The sequence below is a fragment of the Eulemur rufifrons genome, chromosome 30, assembly GCF_041146395.1.
Source record: "Eulemur rufifrons isolate Redbay chromosome 30, OSU_ERuf_1, whole genome shotgun sequence".
Classification (NCBI taxonomy): Eukaryota; Metazoa; Chordata; class Mammalia; order Primates; family Lemuridae; genus Eulemur; species Eulemur rufifrons.
Window position 1 is genome coordinate 25,602,853 of NC_091012.1, and position 9,582 is coordinate 25,612,434.

Below are 9,582 nucleotides of genomic sequence, written 5' to 3' on the forward strand. Positions count from 1 at the left end.
AGGGCCGAGGCTCTGTTAGGAGAGAGGTGAGATGACGACGGTGGACTGAGTAGGCCCCCGCCCCAGGTAGAGGGTCCCCAAATAATCCAGCTCCGCCCGTGCTGTGAGTCGTGGGACACTCCGGGACAGAGGTGTCAGGCTGAGCCCCTCCCCCAACTTCTTCCTCATGGGACTCTGTAGTCAGAGCCTGGTGTGACCCCAGGCAGGCTCAGGTCCATAAAGGCGGGGCCATGGCTCTCCCAGACCCCGATGGGAGGGGGCGGGGGCACAGTCCTTCCTTATCCCTGCTGTCAGCCCTGAAAAGTGCTGGGTGATGCGGTCCGGATATGACTTCCCTCGACTTCCACCCGGGGGATGACAGCGTCGAGGGTCTGGGTCTGAGGTCCGGACTTCCGGTTGGCTGAGGGGAGAGGGCCCAGGCTCTGTTAGAAGTCAACGTGAGACGCTGAAGGTGGACTGAGGGGGCCCCCACCCGGGTTGAGCAACCCCGAATACTCCAGCTGTGTCCGTGCTTTCAGCCTAGGGAAGCCCCCGGTGTAGGGGCACCCAGGCAATACTGAGGGCCCCCTAGAATCACCCCTGCCCCTTCTTTGACCCTGGGAGGCCTTGGACAGACTTTACAATGAGACGCCTCCCGGATTCAGCCTTGGAAATCTGAGGGGTGAGGATGCGGGGGTGGGGGGTGGGGACCCAGGCCCTGCCAGGGGTCAAGGGGGGGAGGAAGAAGGAGAACAATGTGGATATTATACCCCAGTACAGAGGGGGGCCTCAGCACTGGGAGGACCTGGGCAGGGTGGCCAGATGAGGTGCGTCTTTGCTTCTGCCTTGGGGGTGTCAGGGCGGGGACGGCCTTGGTCTGAGGAGTGGGGCCTGAGTTCAGCAGAGGGAGAAGTCCCAGGGTCCTGGGCGAGGACTAGGCAGTCCCCCATCCCAGACATGGGAAACCTGCCCCTGCTCTCTGCCCTGGGGGGCCCGGGGTAGGACTGTGGGGGAGAGCCATGGCCGGACACTTCCTCCTTGGGTTCTCAGGGAGATGGTGGCCTTGGTCTGCAAGATGCATCTGCAATTCAGCAGAAGGGAAAGGGCCCAGGCCCTGTCAGGGGTAAATATGAGAGCCTTGAGGACACCTTAGATAGAGGAGGCCTCCCGCCCCCAAAACCCCCTTTTTCTGGGAGCCTTGGAAACCTCACGCAGGGTGTCCTTGTGTGCAGCACACTCACTTCTGTTTCCCGGGTCTCAGGGAGGTGAGGGCCTTGGTCAGAGGGACAAGGACTGTCAGCAGAGGGAGGAGTTCCAGGATCTGCCAGGCCCCAGGTGTGCACGCTAGCCAGTGAGGACTGAAGTTAACCCCAGCCTAGAACACTGCCGGGAGCTCTACAGAAATATGCCCTGGCCCTGCCGACAGCCCTGGAAACCCTGGGCAGGGCTATCAGGCTGAGGTCCCCTCTCTCATATCTGGATCACTGGTCTCAGGGAGGTGAAGTCCTTGGTCTGAGGGGGCTGCACTCAGGTCAGCAGAGGGAGGAAGGTCCCAGTCCCTGGCAGGCATCAAGGTGAGGACCAAGCAGGTTGCTCGCAGAGGACACACGGACCCCACTGATGCTGGCGCCACTTGCTATCTTCTCTCTGAGGCCCTGGGCAGCCGTGGCCAGATGTGGGGCCCACTCACTGACTTCTGCTCCGTATCAGGGATGTGAGCTCCTGTTCTGAGGGTTTCTCAGGCCAGCTGAAGGGTGGGGGTCTAGGGCCCTCCAGGCAAAAGATGAGGACCCTGAGTCAGCACAGAAGGGTCGATCTACCCCAGGACAGTGGGGACTCGAGAGAGCCCAGCCTACGGTCCTGACAGCACTGGGGGTACCAGGGCTGTGCGTGTATCTGCAGCCTGTAGGCCCCTCACTTCCTTTTATATCGGTTTCAGGAACCCACAGTGAGACATTGGTCTGAGGCGGGGTCCTCAGGTCACCGAGCAGAGGAGGCCCAGGCAGTGTCAGGAGTCCAGGTGATGTAAACACCCTGAATATGTGTCAGAGGCCCTGCCTTCCCCGGGACAGAGGGGACCCAATAGTGCCTGACCCCATCCACCCCCCCACTGTCAGCCCCGAAGCCTCCGGCTCTGCAGGCCTGCTGCCCTCACGGAGCCATTTCACTTCCTCGTTGAGGTGCTCAGGAGACAAGCCAACCAGGAGGAGAGGAGCCCTGGGAGGCCTGGAGCATGACCTAAGGAGAAGGCCTGTAGACTGGCCTTTGTTAGAGTCCCCAAGGAGTGGTTCTCACTGAGGCCAGTGACATGCTCCCTCTCTTCCCAGGCCTGTGTGTCTTCATCACCCATCTCCTGCCCACTCTTGCCTGCTGTCCCTGACCAGAGCCGTCATGTCTCACCGCCACGACCACAAGACCAATCAGCACGGCAGTCTTGAGGAAGGCCTCCAGGCCCAAAGCGAGGCACAGGGCCTGGTGGGTGCACAGGCTCCCGGGGCTCAGGAGGAGGGGGCAGCTGCCTCCTCCTCTACTGTGAACCCGGGCACCCTGGACGAGGTTGCTACTTCTGCAACACCGAGTCCTCTCCAGAGTCTTCAGGGAGCCTCCTCCTCCTCCACTGGCCTGGCCTCCAGTCCAGAGCCCCTCTCTGATGAGGGATCCAGCAGCGAAGAAGAGGAGGGGCCAAGCACCTCCCAGAATCTGTTAGACCCGGTGTCCGTGCTGCAAGAGGCACTAAAAGAAGAGATGTTTGATTTGGTTCATTTCCTGCTCCTCAAGTATCGCTTCAAGGAGCCGATCACCAAGGCACAAATGCTGAATATTGTGCTCAGAGATTACCAAGAATTCTTCCCTGAAATCTTCATGAAAGCCTCCGAGTACATGCAGATGGTCTTTGGCGTCGATGTGAAGGAAGTGGATCCTGCCAGCCACTCCTATGTTCTTGTCACCACCCTCGGCCTCACCTACTATGAGGAGCTGAATGATGACCAGCGCTTTCCCAAGTCCGGCCTCCTGATCATCATGCTGGGCTTGATCCTCTTTGAGGGCGACTGCGCCCAGGAGGAGGTCATCTGGGATGCACTGGGTGGGATGGGGGTGCATGCTGGGAGTGAGCACTACATCTACGGGGAGCCCCGGAAGCTCATCACCCAGGATTGGGTGCAGGAAGGGTACCTGGAGTACCGGCAGGTGCCCGACAGCGATCCTGTATGTTATGAGTTCCTGTGGGGTCCCAGGGCCTATGCCGAAACTAGCAAGATGAAAGTCCTGGAGTATGTGCTCAAGGTCAATCGGAGCGATCCCAGATCCTTCCTTCCCAGTCCTGTATGAAGAGGCTTTGAGTGATGAGGAAGAGGTGGTGTGAGCAGGAGTTGAAGCCAGGGCCAATGAGGGGGCAGGGCCAGTACACATCCAGGTCCCCTTCCAGCAGCTCCTCCTGCCCCATGAGAAATGAGTCGTTTCTTTACTCTGTGTTTGAAGAGAGCAGTCAGTGTTTTACATAGTGGAGGGTCCGAGTAGCTTGGGGAAACCACCGGTGTATAATAACCTTTTTGTGTTCCTGTTACAACATTTGGGTGACTTAGAAATTGATCTTTGTTTTCCTTATGGAATTTTACAAACTTTGTTCTTTTGCATAGAAGATTTAATTAACTTCAGCATCTAAATTGGTGAATGATATTGAACACACATATAATTTTGCTTATCAAAAGTAAGAGTTTGCTATTTTGTAAAACAAATAGGGAAACCTTCCATTTCATTTTGTTGCTTGGAACAGGGTGGAATTGGATTTTAATTCCCATGCGAATTTTCTTGGAAATGTGAAAGAATGTTGCATTTAAATATATGGAGTTGTGAAACAGAGAAATACAATTTAAAGACAGTTATTTCTTGGCATCTTATTCCCTTTCATATGTTTTTCTATAAAATTAAAAAATATACATGTGTTTGTGAATTTGCTTGGGTTATTTGAGAATGTAGCGAAATTTATTCTCAATAAATAAGAGCCCCTGCTCACTGTCACATTTGTTGCCCAAATATTCATTGAGCATCTGCTCTTTGGAAGGCCCTGGGATAAAAGATACCCTAGGGTAAGCCAGACCCACCCCTGCCCATAGAATTAGAGAGTCTAGGAGCTGCAGTCTTATAATTAAGGTGGTGAGATGGCCTCGAAGCCCTAAAGAACATGTGACGGAAGGGTTGAAGGGTGGTGCTTCTGCTGAGAGCAGTGGGGTGTGAGGGCCCTGAGCCAGGGCGGTTTGGGGCTTGGGGAAACTGCAGTTCCTTCTGTGGGAGTTGGTTGTAATGAAGCTGGGTGGGGGCAGGGCCAGACTGTCAGACCATGTGACTCGTGACTTAGGGCTGAGAGCAAAGCCTGGAAGGGAGAACTGCCCTGAGCAGTTCCTTCTGGATGGTGAGCAAAGCAGAGAGGAATCTCCAGCTGGGGCAAGTGTGCAAGGTGTCCTGTGCTCTTGTCCCCCTGTGGCTGAGCACAGTGCAAGAATCAGGTGATCGATTCCCATTGTCTGCATGTATTCCCTGAGGGATAAGGGTGAGTCTCCCATGAAATAAGGCCCTGAAGTCACTGTCCAGGTATTCATCTGCCCAGCTGGGAGAACCAGAGCTGACTCTATCAAAATGGAATTTTAATTAGGTTATCTGTAGTGTAACCTGGACAACTTTAAGCAACATCTAGATTTTGGGTGGTGATGAAATGAATGAAAATAGTGGTTTAGATGGAAGAGAAGCTGGGAGGAAGGAAAGTAGTTGGGCCTTAACTCCATGTATTATTAGAATATTCACGTTAGTTGTATCTAACTGGGGAAGACTCGCCTACACTTCAAATAATAAATCCTCGTGGAACATTTACTGGGCAGCATTTTTGTGTGATTTTCGGTTCAGGTTTTTATTCAGCTGCAAATCCTCTGAGATGACCTGGAGAACAGAAATATTTTCCAGAGGAGAGAGTGGTCCAGGGTCAAAAATAATATTAGAAATAAATGACAGTCATTTAAAGATCCCATGTATGCCAGGCACTGTGCCGGGAGTTTTAATACATTTCCGACATCCCAACATTCCTACAGGACACTACTTAAATCCACGTTACGGACGAAGAACCTGAGGCTCACATTGCTGGGTAATTTTCCCAAGATCATATGGCTGGTAAATGACAAGCCTGCTCTGAATTCTTCTACAGCCCACACACGGTTCCCACTCCTCCCAGCCTTAGGTAGAGCTCTGTCTCTGAATTCATTTCTCTTCTCAGTACTCCTTGCTGTCTCTCAGGGGACAAAAAGAAGGACCCTGTGGCTGTGGTACTGAAAGCAGGCCTAAGGAAGGAAGGTGATGATGATAATGCAATACAATCTGGGGATAGTCTGTGGGCTTGCTTAACCTAGGGTCCTGCTGCCTGTGCCCTCCGGTTCCTTGAGAGCTGACTGCTCCGATGGGGGCCTTCCTGTCCTGCCCTGGCACTTTCCCACATCACAGAGCCCTTCCCCTGCTTGCTGCCATGTGGCCTGCCTCCTGACTCTGGAACCTGGGCTGCTGCCAGCTCCTCCCTGCTGCCTCCTCTGGAGGCTGCACAGAATCACTGGCCTCCCTGTGACACAGAGCATCCCTAGCCCCTGCAGAAGCCCCCTGGCTCTCCCACAGCTCCCCCTGGAGCCTGTGTGATAGCCACAGCCCCTTCAACTGAAAGGTTCACTTTGGACAGAGACCTTTAGACATCCAGTCGTCCTGTCTGCGTGCCCAAGTACACCCACACTTCTCCAAACGGGTGGGGAGTGGAGTGTGCCTTAGTACGTACTCATTCTTGACACATCAAGTTGGAGAGAAGCCACCCTGATATTTGCCATAGGAATTTAATGGAGAGTTTTATTTGAAACTGGCCACTGAACACATATGCAAATGAATGAGCTTACTTTGGAGGTCACAACCAAAGTCTCCTAAGCGAGACATGAGGAAAGACCACGGAAATCACTGTGGGGCAAACTTGTACTGAAGTGAACTAAAACCCTGGAGGTGAGACATGGTTCCTTGGTGGGCATGCTAGCTGGAATTTGAAAATCAAAAGAAATTAACCAGCCCTCCACTGCCTCCTGTCTGGCACCTGCTCCAGGGGAACATACTGGCTTTCAGTGTGACTAAAGGCACCTGCACAGGTGTTCTGGAGGCAGCAGGGTAGCAGAAACTCACAGGTTAAGATTTTGACCACGAAGCAAAAGGAAGTAGAATATTCTCAGCCTACTGAGAGTATAGGGGTTATTGCAAAGGTAGTGCAGAAAGGTGCCTTTGAGTGAAGAAAGGGAATCCTCCCTGCTGGGATTTACAGTATCCTTTGAAAATTAAATGTGATCTTGTATTTGAAAGCACCCGCCACATAGTTGGCACTTGAAAAAGCTGAAGAATTTTCAGGCAAATTGGCTTTTTCAGAAACTCCTCCAACAAATAAAGAACACTATTGACATAACAAATTATAATATTAAATAGTTCTTTTAGTTGAGCACCTACTATGTAACAGTTTAAGGGAGAGACTACAAGTCCTCATCCACATGTTCTCATTTTCTTCTGCCAGGACAAATCGTACCAATACATCGCCAGTCCTCTTGTTGGTTAGGAGGGGTCATATGACATCACTTTGCTATTGAAATGTGAGCAGAAACATTATTGCCACAACCGTTTCTATAGAAGTTTCCACAGGTGTGGGGGATTCATTCTCAATACATGACGACGACAAAACACAGACCATTTCATTTCTACATCCAGGGCTTAAGTCACACACGTTTGCTTCCTCAGATGTGAGAAACTAGATTCTGTGCCTTTACTGCCCTGGGAAGGGGCGGATACCTTCAAAAGAGGTGCTGCCCCATAGGATACCCACTGCAGGAAATCCATCTTGCTACCTGCGGCCCTCATGCCCCTGAGACACACCCAGCAATTAATCTTCTGAGAGCGGCGATATGCTCCATTTGAGGCACAAGCCCCAATGGCCCTGATGGGATTGAGAGTTTCTTTTCCTAGGACTCCCCCGGAGCCCTCATCACCTCTGTTGTGCAGCACCTTGTCAACACTCTCCCGTACCCAGCCTCAGCCAGCCCAGCTTGGGGTTGTACCCTTGCTGCCTCTCCACTGACAACTGCTCAGCCCAAGATGGGGCCGGTGGCGATGTTTATATGCAATTCCCTTTATTTGAAATTTAAAAATTAAGAATCCCTTTCCAAAATATTGTCCTTCAGGTAGAGCTGGTGGGAGATGATGAAGCCTTTTGGTCAGTCTCCTAGTGGTTGGTAAATAATACTCCTTGTTGCGAGAATGAGTGACAAATCGCTATGATGGGGAGTTATAATTCAAATGCTTTCTTATGTGATGCCCAACCTTTCATTGAAGTGATGATCTCTTTAACTGCATCACTATGAAGTTTTCCTTTCTGAGGTCGATCCAGAGGGGTGGGGCAGGAGTGTCCTGTCAGCCACCCACAGAGACAGCTAGGGCCATGGTGTCCCCAGACAGGAAGTCTGAGCAGACTAAAGGCTGTAGCAGATGGTGGGCATCAGGACCCTCCCCAGGCCCCAGAGCACCCCCAGACCCATTTTAGGATTTGGAAAGGAGGGGGAAGGGAGAGGGCTTTGGGGTCCTGAAGAACATGGGCTGTGGTGAGGATCAGCCGCCCAGGAGAGATGTGAGGAGGAGCACCCGCCAGATCCATCTGAGCTGCCCTGGGCCGGCCCGGGGAGGGACGTGAGGGCAGAATGGGGCCAGAGGAGAGCTGGAGCCCTGGGCCACAGCATGAGCTGGGTGCTCCCAGGAAAGGCCAGGGGCAGACCCTGTGGGGCACTGCAGGATGGAAGCAAGGACACCGCGTGCCCCTCTTGGAGCGAGCTGATGGGTGTGGGAGAGTGCACACCCCAAGGTGGCTAAGGACTGCAGGGATGCAGCAGCTAGGACCCCCTCCCACGGCCTCTCCCGGAGGGATTTCCAGGCCCCGGCAGCCTTCGCAGCAGCCTCCTGTGTGGGCACACGCCACCCCGGGATGAGCCAATCCTCACCGGGGCAGGGCAGAGCAGACAAGAGCCACCCCGCGCCCAGCCGTGGGAAGGTCCTGCGGTTCTCTGGATGGCCTGAGCCTGCCCCGCCGAGGGGCTGGTGTGAGGCCTCCCAGGACGTTCCTGCTCCCCTGAGAAGCCTCCCTGTTCCACCAGCCACGGTTAAAGCCCTGCTCTGAACTCCAGCCTCCTTGGCAAGGGGCTGACTTCCTGCCTGGCTCTTGCCAGCCCTCCCCTGTGGCAGTTACTCCTGGCAGGTGTCCTGTGGCCCTTCCTGAGCCAGTAAGAGGTCCCACGTCTAACAGCTTGCCTCCTTAGGGTGCTCCTGCCACAGTCCAGGTGAGATGAATTGTGAGGCTGGATTAGGGTGGTGCTTGAGGGCTGGAGAAGGGGTACAGAGCTCCGGGGTATTGGCCAGGGCCAGGGGCCACGTTGGGAGGCTGAGGGGGAGGCAATTGCTGAGGACTGTTCAGGAATGTTGGCTTCATGTTGCCTAGTTCTCTGTACTTGTGTTTGGTCCCCTTTCTCTCTTTTTGTTTTTCTTTTTTCTTTTTCTTTTTTTTTTTTTTTTTTAAGATACATATCGATCACCCTCCAAAGTTTCCTTTTGTGCTCTTTAAGTTTTAAATTTCAATATACTTTATTCTGAAGTATGGTGGATCTGAAAAAAATTTGCAAAGATGGAACAGAGTTCCCTCAGTTTCAGTTTCCCCTATTGTTAGCATTTTACAAGAGGACGGTACGTTTGTTACAGTTGATGCTTTATTTGTTCTGAAGCAAAGGCCATTCTTTACTCAGATTTCTTTAGTTTTTCCCTAATGTTCTTTTGCTCTTCCAGGATTCCATCCAGGATACCACATTATGTCTAGTTGTAATGTGTCTTTTGGCTCCACTTGGCTGTCACACTTTCCTTGTTTTTGATGACCTTGACAGTGTTGAGGGGTACTGGTCAGGTATTTTGTAGAATGACCTTCGTTTATGGTTTGTCTGGTGCTTTTCTCATGGTTAGACTGGGGTTGTGGGTTTGGGGGAGAAAGACCACAGAGGAGAAGTGCCATTCTCATCACATCACAGCAAGGCAATATATATCACATGACTCATCACTGATGACATTGACCGTGACCACCTGAGGTGTTTGTCAGTTATCTATACTATAAAGTTACTTTTTTACTCTCCTTTTCTATACAGTGTTCTTTGGAAGACAGTTACTATGTGCAGCTCACGCTATGAGTGGTGGGGAGTCATGCTCCACTTTTCTGAAGTGAGAATATCTGTGTAAATTATTTGGAATTCTGCTCCGTGGGAAATTTAGCTATTCTCCCTCAGTTGATCATTTATTTCTCTTAGCATGAGCTCATAAATACTCACTGTATACTTTGGTTTAAAATCCAATGCAACTTGATGTATTTGGTTGTCCAAGTTGCTCCACGCTTGGCCATTCGGAGCTCTTTCTGTTAGCGCCTTTTGTACATGCCTTTCTCGTACATCTCTCAATATGAGTTTAAAAATTTATTAGCACTTCTTTTGCTTTCAAGCACTACAAGATGCTTTGGGCTCATCT

At 52.0% G+C, this 9,582-nt stretch overlaps 1 protein-coding gene across 1 annotated transcript; it reads left to right on the forward strand.

Annotated features, from left to right (window-relative positions):
• The first annotated feature begins 2,370 nt into the window (after positions 1 to 2,370).
• On the forward strand, positions 2,371 to 3,309 carry LOC138378840 (melanoma-associated antigen 11-like). The gene has a single exon (XM_069464175.1). It carries the CDS (start codon positions 2,371 to 2,373, stop codon positions 3,307 to 3,309), a length of 939 nt encoding a protein of 312 aa, XP_069320276.1.
• Positions 3,310 to 9,582: the final 6,273 nt, after the last annotated feature.